Here is a 23,008-nt window from a genome sequence, read left to right as displayed (position 1 = left end):
CAGGCTCATAGTTCCCTTTTTTCCCCATTTCCTTTTTTTTTTTTTCTTTTTCTTTGATCAGACTTTTTTATTCTTTTCTTTTTTATTCTGTTTTCTTTTCTCCTGCTTTTTTCTTTTTTTTTTTCATTTCTCTTCCTTTGAAATCAGTCTTTTGGTTGTTTGATTCTCTGTTGGGTTTCTTTTGTTTCTTTTCCTTTTCTCTATTTTTGGAATAAACCTTTCCCCCTTGCTTTTTACTCCCAGGGTTATTTTAACAAACAAATCAAAGCACACTTAGGTAAAGGACTTAACACTTCACCACCGCAAGCAAGGAAGAGATCTTCAGAGGACCTGCCAGTGGGATAGACCAGCCAAAACACAATAGCAGAGTGCACACAGCATACACCAGCAACAATTCCTGGAGTTCCAAGCCCTGGACAGTGTATAACCCACTTTTATATAGTAGTAATCTCAGGAGCAGGACACATAACATGCTTTTAAAACATGCAAAAAACAGAAATTTAGCCAAAAAGACAAGACAGAGGAATTCTTCCCAAAGAAAGGTCAAGAAGAAATCACATCCAGCTTGTATCTTGCTCAAAACAGATATAAGCAATATAGATGAACAAGATTTAGAACAACAGTCATAAGGGGAGCCTGGGTGGCTCTGTTGATTAGGTGTCTGACTTCAGCTCAGGTCATGATCTCACAGTTCATGAGTTCAAGCCCACATCAAGCTCTGTGCTGACAGCTCAGAGCCTGGAACCTGCTTCAGATTCTGTTTCTCCCTCTTTCTCTGCCTTTCCCCTGCTCACACTCTGTCTCTTTCACTCTCTTTCAAAAATAAATAAAAATTTAAAAAAAAAAGAACAACAGTCATAAGATTCATACCTGGGCATAGAAAACACCAGAGAAATCCTTGATACAGAAATCGAAGGTCTAAGAATTAGTCAGGATGAATTTAAAAATGCTACAGCTGAGATGCAAAATAAACTAGATACAGTGACAGTGAGGATTGAAGAAGCAGAGGAGACAATAAGTGAAATAGAAGTTAAAATTAGGAAAAAATAATGAAGCTGGAAAAAAGAGGGAAAAGAAATTATTAGATCATGAGGGGAAAATTAGAGAATTAAGTGATTCTATGAAATGAAACAATACCTGTATCATAGGAGTCCCAGAAGAAGAATGAGAAAAGGGGTCAGAAGGTTTATTTGAACAAATAATAGCTGAGAACTTCCCTAATCTGGGGAAGGGAACAGGCATCCAAGTCCAAGAGGCACAGAGAACTTCCTTCAAAACCAACAAAAACAGGCCAACACGATGACATATCATAGTGAAACTTGCAAAATATAAGGATAAAGAGAGAATTCTGAAAGCAGGTAAGGATAATAAGTCCATAACCTACAAGGACAGACACATAAAGTTCGTAGCAGACCTGTCCACTAAAATTTTGCAGGCCAAAGGGGAGTGGCAGGAAATATTCAATGTGCTGACTGGAAATTATGCTGCCAAGAATACTTTATCCAGTAAAGCTGTCATTCAGAATATAAGGATAGATAGCAACTTTCTGAGACAAAAACTAAAGGAGCTCCTGACAACTAAACCAGCCCTGCAGGAAATCCTAAGGGGGACTCTGAGAGAGGAAAAGAAAAAAATCAAAGCAGCAAATACTTCAAAGGACCAGAGACCATCACCAGAAACACCACAACTACAGATAATGCAATGGCACTAAATTCATATCTTTCAGTAATCACTCTGAATGTAAATATACTAAATTCTCCAATCAAAAGATATAGGTTATCAGAATGGGTTAAAAAAATATCCATCTTATGCTGCCCACAAGAGACTCATTTTAGACCTATAGTCACCTGCAGATTCAAAGTGAGGGAATGGAGAACCATCTAGCATGCTAATGGAGGTCAAAAGAAAGGGAGAGCAGCTACATTAATATCAGCCAAGCTACATTTTAAAAGAAAGACTGTAATGAGAGATGAAGAAGGACATTATATCATAATTAAGGGGTCTATCCATTAAGAAGAATAACATTTGTCAATATTTATGCCCCCAATGTGAAAGACAAATATATAAATCAATTAATCGCATACATAATAATACCCCAGTTACAACAATGGACAGATTATCTAAGCAGAAAATCAACAAGAAAATAATGACTTTGAATGACACACTGGACTGGATGGACTTCACAGATATATTCAGAAAATTTCATCCTAAGCAGCAGAATATACATTCTTTTCGAGTAAACATGGAACATTCTCCAGAATGCATCATACACTGGGTCACAAATCAGCCCTCGACAGGTACAAAAAGATTGAGATCATAGCATGCATATTTTCAGATCACAATGCTATGAAACTTGAAATCAACCCACAAGAAAAAGTGTTGGAAATACCTCAAATACATGGAGGAGGTTAAAGAACATCCTTAAAGAATGAATGGGTTAACCAGGAAATTAAAGAAGAAATTTAAAAAATACATGGAAGCAAGTGAAAATGAAACACAGTCCAAACACTTTGGGATGCAGCAAAGGCAAGTCCTAAGAGGAAAATACATTGCAATCTAGATACATCTCAAGAAACAAGAAAGCTCCCAAATACACAACCTAAACTTATACCTAAAGTAGCTAGAAAAGGAGCAATAAATAAAGCCCAAAGCCAGCAGAAGAAGGGAAATAATAAAGATCAGAACAGAAATAAACAATATAGAGAAACAAACACACAAACAAAAAAAAAAACACAGTAGACTAGATCAATGGAACTAAAACTTGTTTTTTGTATTTGAAAGAATAAACAAAACCGATAACCCCCTAGCCAGACTTCTCAAAAAGAAAGAGTGGACCCAAATAGATAAAATCACGAATGAAAGAAGAGAGATTATGGGGCGCCTAGGTAGCTCAGTCAGTGAAGCATCCAACTTCAGCTCAAGTCATGATCTCAGAGTTCGTGGGTTCGAGCCCCATGTCAGGCTCTGTGCTGAAAGCTGGGAGTCTGGAGCCTGCTTCATATTCTGTGTCTCCCTCTCTCTCTGCCCTTCCCTCACTCATGCTTTGTATCTCTCAAAGATAAAGAAACATTTAAAAATAAAAAAAAAAAAAAAAGAAAGAGAAGGGATCACAACCAACATCACAGAAAGACAATTATAAGAGAATACTATAAAAAATTATATGTCAAAAAACTGGACAATTGGGAAGAAATGTACAAGTTCCTAGACATTCACACACTACAAAACTCAATCAGGAAACAGAAAATTTGAACAGACCCATAATCAGCAAAGAAATTGAATTAGGTATCAAAAATATCCCAGTAAATAAAAATCCTGGGCCACATGGTTTCCCAGGGGAATTTTACCAGACATTTAGAGTTATTACCTATTCCTCTCAAGATGTTCCAAAAAATAGAAATGGAAGAAAAGCTTTCAAACCCATTCTATTAAGCCAGAATTACCCTTATTCCAAAACCAAAGACCCCATTAAAAAGGAAAATTAAAGCCAATATCCCTGATGGACATGAATGCCAAAATTCTGAACAAGATAATAGCAAATCAAACTCAAGAGTACATTAAAAGAATTATTCATCATGATCAGACAGGATTTATTCCTGGGCAGCAGTGATGGTTTAATATGCACAAATCAATCAATGTGATATACCAAATAAATAAAAGAAAGGCTAAGAACCATATGATCTTTTCAATATATGCAGAAAAAGCATTTAACAAAATGTAACATCCATTCATAATAAAATTACTTAACAAAATAGGTTTGGAAGGAACATACTGCAACATAGTAAAGGCTATATATGAAAAACCCACAGCTAATATCATTCTCTATGGGGACACAGTGAGAACTTTTCCTCTACAGATGTGACAAAACAAGGATATCCACTCTCACCACTGTCATTTAACGTAGTACTGGAAATCCAGTACTATGCCAATTGTCTCAGCAATCAGACAACACAAAGAAATAATAGGTATCCAAACCAGCAAGAAAGAAGTAAAACTGTCACTATTTGCAGATAACATGATATTCTATAAGAAACCTGAAAGACTCCACCAAAAAGTTGCTATAACTGATATATAAATTCAAAAAAGTCACATGATACAAGAAAAACGCACAGAATTTTTTTGAATTTCTATACACCAATAATGAATCAGCAGAAAAAGAAATTAAGCAATCGGCCCACTTACAATAGCACAAAAATAAATAAATAAATAAATAAATAAATAAATAAATAAATAAAACAATAAGATACCTAGGAATAAACCTAATCAAAGAGGTGAAAGACCTGTATTCTGAAAGTTATAAAACACTGATGAAATAAATTGAAGAGGATGAAAGAAATGGAAAGACATTCCATGCTCATGGATTGGAAGAGCAAATATAATTAAAATGTCTGTACTACCCAAAGCAATTGACACATTTAACACAATCCCTATCAAAATACCACCAGATTTTTTCACAGAGCCAAAACAATCCTGAAGTTTGTATGGAACCACACACACACACACACACACACACACACACACACACACACAAATGCCAAAGCAAACTTGAAAAGAAAAGGAAAGCTATAGGCATCACAATACCAGATTTCAAGTTACATTACAAAGTTGTAGTGATCAAAACCATATGGTACTAGCACAAAAAAGATAGATACATAAATCAATAGAACAGAATGGAAAACCTAGAAATGAGCCCACCACTATATGGTCAATTAATCTTTAAGAAAGGAGGAAAGAATATCCAAAGAGAAAAAGTCTCTTCAACAAACAGTGTTGGGAAAACTGGACAATAACATGCAAAAGAACACTGGTCCACTTCTTACTCCACACACAAAAACAAATTCAAAATGGATTAAAGACCTAAATATGAGACCTGAAATCATACAAATCCTAGAGAAGAGCATAGACAGTAAATTCTTTGACATTGGCTGTAGCAACTTCTTTCTAGTTATGTCTTCTGAGTCAAGGTAAACAAAAGCAAAAATAAGCTATTGGGATTTCATCAAAATAAAAAGCTTTTGTACAGCAAAGGAAACAACCAACAAAATTAAAAGGCAACCTATGGAATAGGAGAAGATATTTGTAAATGACATATGTGTTAAAGGATGAGTATCCAAAATACATTTAAAAACTTATAAAACTCAACACCCAATAAACAAAGAATCCAGTTAAGAAAAAGGCAGAAGACATGAATAGACATTTTACAAATAAGGCATATAGAAGGCTAACAGGCATGTGAAAAGATGGTCAACATCTATCATCATCAGGGCAATATAAAACCACGATGAGATACCACCTCACACCTGTCAGAATGGCTAAAAATAATAATTCAGGGAACAAGGGGTGTTAGCGAAGATGCAGAGAAAGGGGAACACTCCTGCATTGCTGGTGGGAATGCAAAGTGTGAAGCCACTCTGAAAAACAGTATGGAGTTTTCTCAAAAAGTTAAAAATAGAACCACCCTATGATCCAGAAATTGCACTACTAGGTATTTTCCCAAGAAATACAATATTGCTAATTCAAAGGCATACATGCATCCCAATGTTTATAGCAGCATTATCTACAATAACCAAATGATGGAAACAGTCTCTAAGTGTCTATTAACTGATGAATGGGTAAAGAAGTGATATATATAATGAAATACCATTCACCTGTCAAAAAGAATGAAATCTTGCCATTTGCAATGACCTGGATGGAGCTAAAGAGTATTATACTAAGTGAAATAAGTCAGTTAGAGAAAGACAAATACCACATGATTTCACTCATATGTGGAATTTAAGAACAAAACTAATAAGCAAAGGAAGAGAGAGAGAAAGAGAGAGAGAGAGTTAAACAAACCAAGAAGCTGACTCCTAACTATAGAGAATAAACTGATGGATACCAGAGGGGAGGTGGGTAGGGGGATGGGCTAAATATGTGATGGGTATTATGGAGTACATTTGTTGTGATGAGCACCGGGTATTGTACGTAAGTGCCAAATCACTATATTGTACACCTGACACTAATATTATAGTGTATGTTAACTAACTGGAATTGAAATAAAACCTTTATTTATTTATTTATTTATTTATTTATTTAGAGGGAGGGACAGAGACAGAAGGAGATAGAGGAATCCCAAATAGGCTCCACACTGTCAGCACAGAGCCCAACACAAGGCTTGAACTCGCAAACTGTGAGATCATGACCTGAGCTGAAATCAAGAGTCCGACACTTAACTGACAGAACCACCCAGGCACCCCTAAATAAAATCGTTTTAAAAAGGTGATGGAGTAGGACGATCCTGAATTCATCTTGTCCCACAGACACAGCAACAGCTTCATCTATCACCCAAAACTCTGAAAACTGACAGAAAAGACATTCCACAGAGAGGAGGCCACATGGAAATGGATAGCAGACATGGAGGCCTAGTTAAGAAGGAAATTCCTGGAAAATCTAACTACAAATGAGAGGGATACTACAAACATGGAAAAGGAAGAGAAGCAGACTTCACACCAGTCACCCCAAGCATGGAAGACCCACACTGGGAAAACAAGTCACCACAAACTCTGGCTTTGAAAGTCAGTGTGACTTAACTCTGGGTATATTAAAAATCAGTTGACCAGAGGGCAAGGGTAAATTTAATCCATACCTTAGAATAGACAGAATAATAGGGGTGCTTGGCTGGCTCAGTTGAAAGAATGTGTGACTGTTGATCTCAGGTTTGTTAGTTCAAGCCCCACATTGGGTGTAGAGAGTACTAAAAAAAAATAAACTTAAATTAAAAAAAAATAGCCAGCATAATAAATAATTTTGCCCAAGCACAAAAGCAGCAGTTGAAAAGTGTCTTGGGAATACGTGACAGAAATTTATTTACTAATCTCAAAACATGTGTTGGAGGTGCAGGGGTCTTCAGAAGATTTCTCTGAGAACAAAAGTGCTAGTAGGCACCATTTCTCTTTTTTTTCCCAAGCCTAGGTAGCTGGAAACGTGCAAGAGTCAGCATTAACATTATGGTGGATAGTATCCACCTATCTTGGTAATACTTCATGCCCTGCTGTGTTCTTCTGCAGACTCACCACATCCAAATCACCCACCTCAGTAAGTGTCCATCCAAAGTGGCTCCTGCCCCACCACAAACAGCAAGCAGCCCCAGCAAGTAGTCCCACTACTCCAAGGTGACTCCTGCCCTGGGAAGATAGGGAAATAACCCACACACACCAGCATGACCACAGTTTTAGCAACTAAACCTTTTAGCTGACTACACAGGAAGAATGCCCTGCCACTTCATAAACGTACATTTGTCGCAGAGAGGCTAAGTACAAACAGCTAATCTGACTGCAGACCTCACCTACCTATGAGACTATGGCAGCCTCAGAAGGCCCTTCAACAGAGCAAGAACCAAACTCTGCTCACTTCACCCACAGCAGCCACAAGATGGTGTGTGCAGCCCTCGTAGGAGAACATCCCTGGAATGCCTGGTTCTGTTGACCAGGAACATTGCATCATAGGGAACCACAGGATCTCTTCTACACAAGGTCACTGCTTTCAAGACCAGGAGATATAGCCGACCTCCTTAATACATAGAAACAAACACAAAGAGTCAGACAAAATGAGGAGGAAGAGGAATATGTTCCAAATGAAAGAACAAGACAAAGTTACAACAAAAGAGCTAAGTAAAACATAGATAAGCAATATGCCTGATAAAGAATTCAAAGTAATGGTCATAAAGATACTTACTGGACTTAAGAGTGGATGAACCTCAACAGAAAGATAGAAAATATAAAAAAGAACCAGCCAGGATAAAGAATCCAATACAATCCAATACAAATACAATAGATCCAATCCACTAAAAGATACTCTAGAGGGAATCAACAGCAGATTTAAGGATATAGGGGAATGGATCAACCATCTAAAAGATAACGTAACAGAAAGCAAGCAAGCTGAACAGCAAGAAGAAAAAAGAATAAAATATTACAATAGGTTAAGAAAACTCAGTGACATTGTCAAGCATAACATTCACATCCTAGGGATCCCAGAAGGAGAAGAGACAGAACATATTTGAAGAAATAATAGTTGAAAAATTCCCTAATCTGGGGAAGGAAATAGATCCAGGTCCAGGAAGCCCAGAGAGTTCCTAACAATATGAACCTAAAGAGGTTCACACAAGGACACATAATAATTTAAATGACAACAAAGTAATGATCAAAAGAATTCTAAAAATTTTCAGCAAAAGTATTGCAGGCCAGAAGGGACTGGTATGACATATTCAAAATGCTGGAAAGAAAAACTCTGCAACCAAGAATATTCTATCCAGCAAGATCATCATTCAGAATAGAGAGATACAATATTTCCCATATGAACAAAAGTTAAAGGAGTTCATCACTACCATACCAGCTTTACAAGAAATGTTAAAGGGGATGTCTTCAGTGGAAAGAAAACACATAACTAGCAGTAAGAACATTATAAAAGGAAAAAAATTCACCGGTGAAAGCAAACATTCAGTAATGGTAGTAGATTAATCATTTACAAAGCCAGTATGAAGGTTAAAACACAAAAGTAGTAAAATCAATTATATCTACAAACCTCAGTCAAGAGATACACAAAATTTAAAATAAGGTATAAAATATGGCATCATGTACATACAACATGGGAGGGGAGTAAAAATGTAGTGCTTTTAGAATGTGTTCAAGCAACCATCAACTTAACATAGACTGTTATATCCATAAGATGCTATATATGAACCTCATGGTAACCACAAATCAAAAACCAAAATAAATACACACACACACATACACAAAAAGAAAAGAATCAAAGCACAACACTAAAGAATGCCATCAAACCACAAAGGAAGAGAGCAAGAGGACAAGAAAGGAACTACAAAAACTACCAGAATACAATTAACAAAATGGAAATAAATAATGCTTATCAATAATTACTTTAAATATAAATAGGCTATGTATTCCAATCAAACATATAGGCTGACTGAATGGATAAAAAAAAATAGACCCATCTATATGCTGCCTGAAACAACTCACTTCTGACCTAAAGACACACACAGACTGAAAGTGAAAAGATGAACATATACCATGCAAGTAGAAAAAGAAGAAAAAAAAAAAAAAAACAGGGCTGCAATACTTATATCTGAAAAAACAAACTTGAAAACAAAGACTGTAACAAGAGACAAAGAAAGGCACTATGTAATGATAAAGGGAACAATTGAAAAGGAGGGTATAACAATTATAAGTATCTATGCACCGAACATAGGAACACCTAAAACATAAAGCAGTTATTAACAGACACAGAGGGAGAACATGACAGTAATACAATAATAAGGGATTTTAACACCCCAATTACATCAGTGGATAGATCATCCAGACAGAAAATCAAAAAGAAAATAGTGGCTTTGAACAACACATTGGCCAGATGACCTAACAGATATACATAGAACATTCCAATGAGAAATAGGAAAATACACATTCTTTTCAAATGCATATAAAACGTTCTCCAGGAAAGATCACATGTTAGGCCACAAGACAATTGTCAGTAACTTTAAGAAGTTTAAAGTGATATCAAGCATCTTTTCTGACCTCAACAATATAAAATTAGAAATCAATTACAAGAAAAAATCTGGAAAGATCACCAATACATGGAGGTTAAACAACATGCTCCTAAACGATGAATGGCTCAACCAAGAAATCAAGGAGGAAGTTTAAAAAAAAAAAAAACATGGAGACATATGGAAATGAAAATACAACAATCCAAAATTTTCGGGATGCAGCAAAAGCTTTTCTAAGAGAAAACTTAGTAGCAATAGAGGTCTACCTCAAGAAACAAGGAAAATTTCAAATAAACAACCTAACCTAACACGGGAAAGAGAAAAATAAAAAAGATGAACTAACAAAACCAAAAGCTAGTAGAAATAAGGAAATAATAAAGATTAGAGCATAGATGAATGAAATAGAGATTAAAGAAACAATGAAAAAGATCAATGAAATCAAGAGCTGGTTCTTTGAATTTACAAACAAAATTGATAAACCTTTAGCCAGACTCATCAAGAAAGAAAGAGGACTCAGAAAAGTAAAATAAGAAATGAATGAGGATAAATAACAACCAACCTCACAGAAGTACAAATGAGTATAAAAGAATATTATTTAAATGTATATGCCAACAAACTGGACATCTTAGGAAAAAAATAGATAAATTATTAGAAACATAATTTTCCAAAACTGGATCAGGAAAAGATAGAAAATTTGAAGAGACCAATTAAAGAAATTGTATTGATAATCAAAAAACTACAGACAAACAAAATTCCAGGACCAGATGGCTTCACATAAATTCTACCAAACATTTAAAGAAAAGTAATACCTATCCCTCTCAACTATTCCCAATAGAAGAGGAAGGAAAATTTCCAAATTTATTCCATGAAGCCAGCATTACACTGATACCAAAACCAGTCAAAGACACAACAAAAAGAAAACTACAGGACAATATCCCTGATGAACACAGATGAAAAAATTCTCAACAAAATATTCAACAATACTTAAAAAGTCATTCATCATGATCAAGGAGGATTTATTCCAGGGATGCAAGAGTAGCTCAATATTTGTAAACCAATGTGTAAATCACACAAACCAAGTTGTAAATCAATGACCAATTGATTGGTTTGTAAATCACAAACCAATTTGTAAATCAATGTGATACATCACTTTAACAAGAGAAAGGATAAAAACCATATGACCATCTCAATACATGCAGAAAAATTATTTGACAAAATACAGCATCCATTCATGATAAAAACTCTTAACAAAGTGGCTTTAGAGGGAACATACCTCAACATAATAAAGGCCATTTGTGACAAGCCACAACTAACATTATATTCAATGGTTAAAAACTGAGAACTTTTCCTCTAAGATCAGGAACATGACAGGATGTCAACTCTCACCACTTTTATTCAACATAATACTGGAAGTCCTAGCTGCAGCAATCAGATGACAACAACAACAAAAGGAACCCAGAGTAGTAAGGAAGAAGGAAACTCACTATTTGCCAATCACATGGTACTATATATAGAAAACCCTAAAGAATCCACCACAAAAACTATTAGAACTGATAAATGAATTCAGTAAAGTTGCAGGATACAAAATTAATATACAGAAATCTGTTGCATTTCTACATACTAATAATGAAGTAGAAGAAAAAAAAACTAAGAAAACTATCCCATTTACAAATACCATATATTTCATTTATATGTGGAATCTAAAAAACAAAACAAATGAACAAGCCAACAACAACAACAGCAACAACAACAACAAAACAGAATCAAAAATACAAAAGAACAAAGTGGTGGTTCCCAGAGGGCAGGGGAGTGAGTGAAATAGGTAAAGGGGATTAAGAGGTACAAACTTCCAGTTATAAAATAAATTAGTTATGAAGATGAAAAGTACAGTATACGGAATATAGTCAATCAGATTGTAATAACGTTGTATGGTGACAGAGGGTAACTACACTTATCTTGGTGAGCATAGCATAATGTATAGAATTGCCAAATCTGTTTGTTGCACACCTAAAATTAATATAACATTGTATGTTTACTTCAATTAAAAAGCAAAAACAGTGGTTGCTAAGGATGAGCAAAAAGGAAGGATGAATAGGGCAAACACAGAGGATATGGGGGCAGTGAAACCACTTTCTGTGATACTATAGTAGTAGACACATGTCATTATACACTTGTCCAAACTCATATAATGTACATAACTAGGAGTGAATTCTGATGTAAACTGTGGACTTTGGGTGATTATGATGTGTCAGCCATTAGTTATAACAAATGTATCACTCTAATTATGTTGATAATGGGGGACACTATGTATGGTGGGGACAGAAGGTATGTGGGAAGTCTCAGTACCTTCCTTCAAACCCTGCTGTGAATCTAAAAGTGCTCTAAGATATAAAAATCTATTTTTAAAGGCTAATAAGCAATAAAGCAATATATAAGTTTAAGACCTGTTTTTCTGATCCATCTCTATACATGTTGTTTTTGAAACTAAGGGGCATATGAAAGTTCTCAGTGAGTGTAAAAACATCAGTAAAAAAAACAAAAAAGAAAACCAGTGGTGAAATCCCCAGACCACAGGAAGCAAAGTCAATGCAGGACCCAAAGAAGAGGAAGCTATAAAATTAGCAGGAAAGACTGAGTAGCACCCCAAAAACAAGAGATAAGAGTTTCAGGAAGAAGATGAGTGGAATTAAAGGCAACAGATGTCAACTAAAATAAAAACTGGGAAAGATGTACAAGTTACAGCCAGGACCGCAGAGGGCCACCAGAGAGTCTATGCTCTGGGCCTCTTCCCTTCTGTTCTTTTCCTGGAGTATTTCTTCTCCCCTGGCTTCTGCATGGCTCACACTTTCACTTCATGTAGTACGTGATCCAATGGCACCTGATCTGAAGGTGGGCAAGAAAGTAGCCCTCATCGTGATTGCAGTTTTTATTATACTATTTACGTGTGTTGTATATTGTCTGCCTGTCTAGAGTCTAGTGTCTGTAGCCCCCATAAGAATGTCTGTAAAAACAGACTCTTGATCTCTTACTCACTGCCACTGTCAGCACCTACAAGTGACCAGAAACAAAGTAGCCAAAAGATATCTGTTGAACAAACCAAGAGCAGCAGAAGCCAAATTGCTGAGGTAGACTAATAAGGAGAGGATATGGAGGCATTCAATAAAGGCCTCTTCAAGGAAAGAGATACGGTGATATGTGAGGTTGGGCTGATGTGACAGGTAGGAGACATCAGAGTGTTATGAACATATAGAGGTTTTAATTATGGATTAATGGATTATTCCTCAGTAAAGAACCTTCTTGCTCTATTTTGCCTTGGTGCTGATCTGATTGGTATTTACATCAGTAATGTGAATGAAGACATTTACAATTCGCTTGTTGTAGGTAGAGGTAACATGGACAGAATCACAATTCAAAGATGCCTAAACAATCAGTCAAAACAAAGACAAGATGGAATTTAGCAGAGGTAAATGTGAGGTCCACACAGGTCGGAGAGAGCAGGATGTAGAAGCCCTCTAGAAAGTGCAGCAGCAACACATCATGAGACAGTGTTTACTGGAGTTAAGGGAGCAGACAGTGGGTTCAACAGCCATCCAGCTGGGTGTCCCAAGGCAAAGGTCCTAAGCGCTCTTAGTCTCACTTTCTCCTAATTTAAATTGGAGACACTGATACCTACCTACTTGGCATAATTTTTATGAGGCCGCTGAGATAAACTATGTTAAGATCATGGAAGAGCAATGATACATGTTTAAGTACATGATTATCAGTAAATATTTTTTGTGCCATTATAAGAAATATGTTTGGTCTTTGTCCCCATTTCCTGGCACAGAGCTTCTAAAACCCTTGAAATATCCTAAATGTGTTTTTTTTAATCCCCCTAAGTGGAAATTAAAGAATTTCCTATCTGTCTATTTTGCTATTCAAAGAAACCCCTTTTTAAAAATTTTTATTTGTTGTTTTGAGAGAGAGAGAGAGCAGGGACTGGGGAGGGGCAGACAGAGAGGGAGAGAGAGAATCCCAAGAAGGCTTCCCACTGTCAGTGCAAAACCCAACACAGGGCTTGAACTCACAAACTGTGAGATCATGACCTAGCCAAAATCAAGAGTTGGAGGCTTAAGTGACTGAGCCACCCAGGCGACCCTCAGAGAAGCCCTTTTTGATCACATCTGAGTTTATACTAATGAGACGACTAAAGGGAGGCCATAGGTGGCCTTAGGATGGGGTGGGTCACCAGAATGACAAAGTGATTAGAGAATTGGAACTTTCAGCCCTACCCACCAACCTCAAGGAAGGAGAAAGGAGGAAGGCTGGAGATTAAACTCTATAAAATGTCTTGGAAAATAAGATTTAGAGCCTTCTGGGCTGGTGAATGCATCCATGTACCAGGAGGGTAGACTGTCCCAACCACATGGGGACAGAAGTTCCTGTGTTCCAGACCCTTCTGGACCTCACCATATGTGACTCTTCGTCTGGCTGTTTATTTGTATTTTTCATAATATCTTTCATCATTAATGTAAATGTAAGTTTTGTTTCTCTGGCTTCTGTGAACTATTCTAGAAAATTTTCAAACCTGAGGAGGGGATCATGGAAACCACCAATTCATAGCTGAGTCAGAAGGAAGTGCAAGTAACCTGTGCCCACTGCTTGCAATTGGTATCTAGCATTGCCAGTGTGTGGAACATGTATGACTGAGCCCTGAAGGGGTGGGGGTCTGCACTAACTCTGAGTATATGGCGTCAAAATGGAATTGACTTATAAGACACCCAGTTGGTGTCTGCAGATATTTGGTTACCAGAATTTCACATTATTATTTACACATGTGAACTTGTGATCTGATATGACTGCCAAAAACAAGGAAATAACAAGTTCCCCCTGAGACAGTACAGTACCCTGCCATGGGAGGTGAAAATTCCACCATACATCATTAAGAGTATCAGGTTTGGATCTGGGCAATGTACTTCAAATAGAAACAATAACAGAACAGCTCTTACCTAGGACAGCATGACTACATAGGTAAAGATGTGAAGCCACATCCTACCTGAGCATTTAGAGTCATCCAGGCAAGAGATGAGAAGACCTAGAGTGTGAGTATTGTCTCTGGGGAATTGAGATCCGCATCTCTCAGCAGAACCCAGTGGAGTTGCGGGGGGGAGGGGGGGAGAGGTGGTGCAGAACAGGGAACAATGCACAGAAACCAAAGAAGGTGCTGCATAGAAATAAGAACTCTCTGCTCTGCAGTGGCCACATTGTGCAGCAACGACTGGTGTGCTTGGAAGTGTTCACACACAAAACCGGTTACTATCCATGTGAATGTCTTAGAAAAAAGTGTTTCACTCGGTGGAGAATTGGGCTGCACAATCCCTAAGGTTTCTTTCAACTCTAAGAATTTCCAATTCTGTAGTCATAAATACCTTACTAGCAGAAGGTAGTATCTAGTCTGTCTCCTCCATTCTCTACCCTCAACTCCATCGTATAGTCTTTTATACCGCAACCCCCATCCACATTTTCCAAACATACATCCATGGAGAGAACATGCTTTTCTGCTGAGATACCCATGAAGACTTACCCCAGTTTCTGCAGCTTACATTGTGGATGCTTTGCTTTTTCACATAGAATTCCAACTCCTGAGTCTCCCAGCGCATTTTCCCCCAAGTAGAGTCTGGTCAGGGACTGGCTGGTGCTCAAGACGGATGCCAGGTCCTCACAACATGCTGATGTGAGACAGCAACTGACCAACCTTCCATAAAGATGGCAGAATGTCATAAACCTTCTCTTACCTCTGTGAGTCAAGAATGCACGTGATCTGATGCTACCTCTACTCCCATCCATACATGGGAAAAGTGGGCTAAACTCTATGCTAACTTTTTATTTCATTTTATTTGGTGTAATAGAAAGTACCATCCAAGCCCATGCCAACTCCACATCTTTTCAGCTCCCTATACTTACTTTTATTGTGTTAAAATATACATGCGACATAAAATTTACTCTCTTTAAGTGCACAGTTCAGTAGCATTTAAGTACATGCACATTGTTGTGTGACCATGACCACCATCCATCTCCAGAAGTTTTTCATCTTTCCAAACTGAAACTTGGTATCCACTAAACACAAATTCCCTGTTCCTCCCTCCCCCAGCCCCTGGGACCCACTATTTGTATTCCTGCCTCTATGAATCTATTTTAGGTACTTCCTATAAGCCAGATCATATATATTTGCACTTTTTAATCTGGATCATTTTAATGAGTATAATGTCCTCAAGATTCATTTAAATTCCTTTTAAGGCTGTATGCATGCATATACCACATTCCTCCACCCCAAATGCCACCCCAACCCCACCCTATACCACATTTTTTAATCCATTCATCCATGGGTATTGAGATGTTTCCACCTTCCAGCTATTGTGAATAATGCTGCTATAGACACATGTGTACTGATACATGTTTGGGTGCCTGATTTCAGCTCTTTCCTATATATAGCCAGAAGTGAAAATGCTGGATCATATAGTGATTCTATGTCCAATTTTTTGAGGAACTGACATACTGTTTTCCAAACCAGCTGTACCAGTTTACATTCCCATCAGCAATGTGTGACGGTTCCTAATTCCCCATATCCTCACCAACACCTGTTTTTCATTTTGTTTTATTTTTTTAATTGTATTTTAGAGAGAGAGAGAGAGAAAGCAGGAGTGGAGACGAAAAGAGAGGGAGAGAGAGAGAGAATCTTAAGCAGGTTCCATACTCAGCGTGGAACCGACCCAGGGCTCCATCCCATGGCCCTGGAATCCTGAATGGAGCTGAAATCAAGAGGTGGACATTCAATGGACTGAGCCACCCAGGCTCATGCTCGTTACTTTTTTTTTTTTTTGCCATTAAAATGGGTATAACTTGGCCTTACCATTTTGAAGTGTTTTCTCTTCTTCAAAATTCAAGTCTCCCAGAATCATTTAGTGAGAGCTGCATAAAATATCAAGTGTCTGCCACTCTTGTGTTAGCACCTCTTTTCCTATTTAGTGTGGAGACTAAGGGCTTGTCATAAAGTCCCAAAACCCTTCTGGAACAATGCATTATGGGGGTTTTATTTTCTCAGCTAGACTATAAATACCTTAAAGGCAAGCATGATATATTTGATTATTTAACTTCCTTTCTAAGGTTTGGTATGTGGCTCTTCCCACAGGAAACACTAACTGACTGAATTATTGATAAACACTGGGAAATCTTCTGAGCAGTGAAGGTCATTCTCATGCTAAAATCTCCCATCTCAGGGTTGCAGAGTTCTAAATTCTGCATCCCAAAGCAGGAGAATATACTTTCTTCTCAAGTGCACATGGAACCTTCTCCAAGATAGATCACATACTGGGTCACATTTTATACATAAGTATAAAAGAATTGAGACCATACCATGCATACTTTCAGACCACAATGCTATGAAGCTTGAAATCAACCACAGGAAAAAGTCTCAAAAACCTCCAAAGGCATGGAGGTTGAAGAACACCCTACTAAAGAATGAGTGGGTCAACCAGGCAATTAGAGAAGAAATTTAAAAATACATGGAAACAAATGAAAATAAAAATACAACAATCCAAATGCTTTGGAATGCAGCGAAGGCAGTCCTGAGAGGAAAATACATTGCAATCCAGGCCTATCTCAAGAAACAAGAAAAATCCCCAATACAAAATCTAACAGCACACCTAAAGGAAATAGAAGCAGAACAGCAAAGACACCCCATATCCAGCAGAAGAAGAGAAATAATAAATATCAGAACAGAAATAAACAATATAGAATCTTAAAAAACTATTGAGCAGATCAATGAAAGCAAGAGTTGTTTTTTTGAAAAAATAAACAAAATTGATAAATCTCTAGCCAGGCTTCTCAGAAAGAAAAGGGATATGACCCAAATAGATAAAATTATGAATGAAAAGGAAATTATTACACCCAATCCCTCAGAAATACAAGCAATTATCAGGGAATACTATGAAAAGTTATATGCTAACAAACTGGACAACCTGGAGGAAATGAACAAATTCCTAAGCACACACACATTTCCAAAACTCAAACAGGAAGAAATAGAAACTTGAACAGACACATAACCAGCGAAGAAATGGAATCAGTTATCAAAAATGTCCCAACAAATAAGAGTCCAGGACCAGATGGCTTCCCAGGGGAATTCTACCACACATTTAAAGCAGAGATAATACCTATCCTTCTCAAGCTGTTCCAAAAAAATAGAAAGGGAAGGAAAACTTCCAGACTCATTCTATGAAGCCAGCATTACTTTGATTCCTAAACCAGATAGAGACCCAGAAAAAAAAAGACAACTACAGCCCAATATCCCTGATGAATATGGATGCAAAAATTCTCAATAAGGTACTAGCAAATCAAATTCAACAGCATATAAAAAGAATTATACACCATGATCAAATGAGATTCATTCCTGGGATGCAGGGCTAGTTCAACATTTGCAAATCAATCAATGTGATACATCACATTAATAAAAGAAAAGATAAGAACCATATGATCCTGTCAATCGATGCAGAAAAAGCTTTTGACAAAATTCAGCATCTTTCTTAATCAAAACCCTTGAGATAGTCGGGATAGAAGGAACGTACTTAAACATCATAAAAGTCATTTATGAAAAGCCCACAGCTAATATCATCCTCCATGGGGAAAAACTGAGAGCTTTCTCCCTGAGATCAGGAACACGACAGGGATGCCCACTCTCACTGCTGTTGTTTAACAGTGTTGGAAGTTCTAGCATCAGCAATCAGACAACAAAAGGAAATCAAAGGCATCCACATTGGCAAAGATGAAGTCAAGCTTTCACTTTTTGCAGATGACATGATAGTATACATGGAAAACCCGATAGACTCCACCAAAAATCTGCTAGAACTGATACATGAATTTAGCAAAGTTGCAGGATACAAAATCAATGTACAGAAATCAGTTGCATTCTTATACACTAATAATGAAGCAACAGAAAGACAAATAAAGAAACTGATCCCATTCACAATTGCACCAAGAAGCATAAAATACCTAGGAATAAACCTAACCAAAGATGTAAAAGATCTGTATGCTGAAAACTATAGAAAACTTAGGAAGGAAATTGAAGAAGATACAAAGAAAAGGAAAAACATCCCGTGCTCATGGATTGGAAGAATAAATAATGTCAAAATGTCAATACTACCCAAAGCTATCTACACATTTAATGCAATCCCAATCAAAATTGCACCAGCATTTTTCTCGAAGCTAGAACAAGGAATCCTACAATTTGCATGGAACCACAAAAGGCCCTGAATAGCCAAAGTAATTTTGAAGAAGAAGACCAAAGCAGAAGGCATCACAATCCCAGACTTTAGCCTCTACTACAAAGCTGTAATCATCAAGACAGCATGGTATTGGCACAAAAACAGACACATAGACCAATGGAATAGAATAGAGACCCCAGAATTGGACCCACACAAGTATGGTCAACTAATCTTTGACAAAGCAGGAAAGAATATCCAACAGAAAAAAACAGTCTCTTTAACAAATGGTGCTGGGAGAAGTGGACAGCAACATGCAGAAGGATGAAACTAGACCACTTTCTTACACCATACACAAAAATAAACTCAAAATGGATGAAGGACCTGAATGTGAGACAGGAAACCATCAAAACCTTAGAGGAGTAAGCAGGAAAAAAACCTCTCTGACCTCAGCTGCAGCAATTCTTACTTGACACATCTCCAAAGGCAAGGGAATTAAAAGCAAAAATGAACTATTGGGACCTCATGAAGGTAAAAACCTTCTGCACTGCAAAGGAAACAATCAAAAAAACTAAAAGGCAACCAATGGAATGGGAAAAGATATTTGCAAATGACATATTGGACAAAGGGCTAGCATCCAAAATCTATAAAGAGCTCACCGAACTCCACACCCAAAAAACAAATAATCCAATGAAGAAATGGGCAGAAAACATGAATAGACACTTCTCTGAAGAAGACATCCAGATGGCCAACAGGCACATGAAAAGATGCTCAATGTCACTCCTCATCAGGGAAATACAAATCAAAACCACACTCAGATATCACCTGACGCTAGTCATAGTGGCTAAAATAAACAAAACAGGAGACTATAGATGCTGGCGAGGATGTGGAGAAATGGGAACCTTCTTGCACTGTTGGTGGGAATGCAAACTGGTGCAGTTGCTCTGGAAAACAGTGTGGAGGTTCCTCAAAAAATTAAAAATAGACCTACCCTATGACCCAGCAGTAGCACTGCTAGGAATTCACCCAAGGGATACAGGAGTGCTGATGCCTAGGGGGACTTGTACCCCAATGTTTATAGCAGCACTCTCAACAATAGCCAAATTATGGAAAGAGCCTCAATGTCCATCAACTGATGAATGGATAAAGAAATTGTGGTTTATATACACAATGGAATACTATGTGGCAATGAGAAATAATGAAATATGGCCTTTTGTAACGACGTGGATGGAACTGGAGAGTGTTATGCTAAGTGAAATAAGTCATACAGAGAAAGATAGATACCAAATGTTTTCACTCTTATGTGGATCCTGAGAAACTTAACAGATGACCATGGGGGAGGCAAAGGAAAAAAAAAAGAGGTTAGAGAGGGAGGGAGCCAAACCATAAGAGACTTTTAAAATCTGAGAACAAACTGAGGGATTGATGGGGGTGGGAGGGAGGGGAGGGTGGGTGATGGATATTGAGTAGGGCACCTGTTGGGATGAGCACTGGGTGTTGTATGGAAACCAATTTGACAATAAATTTCATATTTAAAAAAATAATAAAATAAAATAAAATAAATAAAATAAAAATAAAATAAAATAAAATAAAATAAAATAAAATCGCCCATCTTGGCTCATTGAAGCCACAGCTCCTGCTTTCCTCACGAAGGAAAATATCTCAGACTCACCAGAGCTTCTTCAGATTGCAGAATACATGCCTCAGTCCCACACAAAGAAGTCTGATTCCAAAATCTCCCAAGCTGTTGTGGCTCAGATCCAATTCTACCAGCTTCTGATTGCTGCTCAGGACCGAGGAGATGTTGAAGCAGCACTGATAGGAAAGGCAACACCGCCCCAACCTTCATGCCAAGTACAGAAGCAGAAAGCATCAGAACACAGGCTGCTTATCTCATCACTGCCTTCCAGTCTAAGCTTGTTTTCAGCACCAAACAGGGGCACTTGTGGTCTCATGTCACAAAGGGAAAATCTTAACCAAACTTATGTAAAGTGTCATCCTATCAGAACTCCTGCACACAGCCTGAGACTTACTGTGAAAATCCCTCACGTGGGCACTACTCTAGGGCTTTACCCATCTACTTCTCTTTGCTAATCTTGTCCCCATTGTTCTGTTTGATGATTAAATCCCAGCCTTCCACCTACACTGAAATAGCAGGAAGCTCTAATTCTTGACTTGTTTTACAACCACACACACACACACACACACACACACACACACACACACCGCTATCACCATCACCACCGACAACAACTATGTGTCCCTGTCAGAGGAGCAAGAATAACATTCTCCTTTCCAGGACAGTAGTTCATCATCCTAGAACCTGCTAATCTTCCTTTCTGCCCCCATTTCCACACCAACTAGAAGTAAATGTATGACTAAATCACTGTGGTAAAATAAATCATTATCACCCATGTCTCCTGGTTTGTGTCTCACTCTCTGGAATCACACAGGGACACCCACCAGGGAGGTGGGGAGAATGGCGTGGGATAGATATAAAGAGACAGGTAAAGAGCCAAAAACAGACCTTGAAGGCAAGAAGGGGATTTGTAATTTATCAAAATAGCAGAGAGAAGCAAAAGAATGGCATGATCAAAGTAGAATTTTCTAAATAACCCTCTGACTTCTATATAGAGACTAGAATTGTAGGTGGTGAAAGTGAATGTGGGGAGACCAGTCAATATTCATTAAGTATGTATTTTTGAGCACTAATGTTTGCTGAGACACTTATCCTGACATTTCAGGGACAATGGAAAGATAAACATGAATCCTGACCCATGAAGCTGATGGTCTTGGAGGCCATTACAAAATCCAGGCAAGTAATCATGGTTGCTGGACCTGGGCTAGTGGTTTGTATAGGAGGTAAAATTGGTAAGTTTGGTGTTGGGGTGGGTATGGTGATCAAGAGAGGGATTTATGAAAACACCCTGGAGTGGTAGACTCTAACGCTGGCTGTGTAGCCCATCCAAAATGCAGATGTGTTATGGAAGAGAGTTTGGGTGATGGCTCAGACACCTGTGTGCTCCTCTTGAGGCATGTAAGTCTGACTCACAGTTTGGGCTCAGAGCAACCACTCTTTATTAAGAAAGCTAAAGGAGAGTCCCTGTGACATTTCAATGTATACAAAATGTTTTGATGGGGTCCAGCCTAGGTAGCCGTTATACATGATGAAATTCTCTGATTCTCATCTAAGAGGATGGCCGGTGAGAAAATGGAAGACCTTGAAGGTCAGGCACTTTTTGCCACATCACCAACAAATGACTTAATTTCATTTCTCCTTCATTCTTCCCCATTTGAAACTTCCTGAACAACTGGCCTCCAATTCATTCTGCCTTCCCACCTCTTATAGGCTGAATTGTGTCCACCATTCCTTCCAAAAATTATACGTTGAAGTCTTAATCCTAGGATTTCAGAATTGTGACTCTATTTGGCGATCAGGCTCTAAAGAGTTAAAAGTGGTCATTAAATTGACCCCCATCCAATGCAACTGGTGTCTTTGAGGATATCAGACATGAATACAGGGACCGTGTGAAGACACAGGGAGAAGACCACCATCTGTAAGCCAATGAGGGAAGCCTCAGAAGAAACCAGCCCTGCTGACATCTTCATCTTGGACTTCTGGTACTGTGAAAAAATGAATTTCTGTTGTTTAAGCCTCTGGGTTTGTGGTACTTTGTTATAGCAGCCCTAGAAAACTAATAAACCACTTATCTGTACCCTGAGGTCTTCCTCCAGTCCTCCCTAAATCTCATACACACACACACACACACACACACACACACACACACACACACACACATGCAGGTTCTTACCACAATCTCTGAACATTACAGCCAGGACGCTGGAGCATCTCACATAACACCATCATCCCTGGGTCCCCCAGAGCATTGTCACTGAGGTTCAGTTCCGTGAGGTTCCAGCTAGTGCTTAGGACTGAGAAGAGACCCTGCCAAAGGCTAACAGTGAGATGGCAGTTCACCAACCTAGAAATTGTAAGGAAGGAAGAAAGAGAGAAAGGAAAATCAGGAGTGGCTTGGCACCAGACCAAGACTTCCCAAGCATTATAAAATGACTTACAGAGGTTGCCTGGATGGCTCAGTCAGTTAAGCATCTGACTCTTGATTTCAGCTAAAGTTATGATCTCACAGTTCATGGGATTGAGCCCTGAATATAGCTCTGTGTTGACAGTGTGGAGCCTACTTGGGATTCTCTTTCCCTCCTTCTGTCTCTGCCCCTCCCCTGCTCT

The 23,008-nt window shown here is 38.1% G+C and overlaps 1 protein-coding gene across 2 annotated transcripts in view; it reads right to left on the bottom strand.

Annotated features, from left to right (window-relative positions):
• NLRP3 (NLR family pyrin domain containing 3) overlaps positions 1-23,008 on the bottom strand; it is a 54,492-nt gene that overhangs the window by 20,527 nt on the left and 10,957 nt on the right. Inside the window, exons 5-7 of one of the 2 annotated variants that reach the window (XM_060636538.3) lie at positions 22,575-22,745; positions 20,435-20,605; positions 15,093-15,263 (exon numbers count right to left, since the gene is read on the bottom strand). In XM_060636538.3, the coding sequence (XP_060492521.1) occupies positions 15,093-15,263; positions 20,435-20,605; positions 22,575-22,745 (513 nt within the window). The remainder of the gene's footprint in view (positions 1-15,092; positions 15,264-20,434; positions 20,606-22,574; positions 22,746-23,008) is intronic. The other variant, XM_060636540.3, reaches the window with a different exon arrangement.

This window comes from Panthera onca, chromosome A1 (assembly GCF_046562875.1).
Source record: "Panthera onca isolate mPanOnc1 chromosome A1, mPanOnc1 haplotype 2, whole genome shotgun sequence".
Taxonomy (NCBI): Eukaryota; Metazoa; Chordata; class Mammalia; order Carnivora; family Felidae; genus Panthera; species Panthera onca.
Note: the sequence above shows the minus strand (reverse complement) of the source record. Positions and strands in the feature narration are given on the sequence as shown.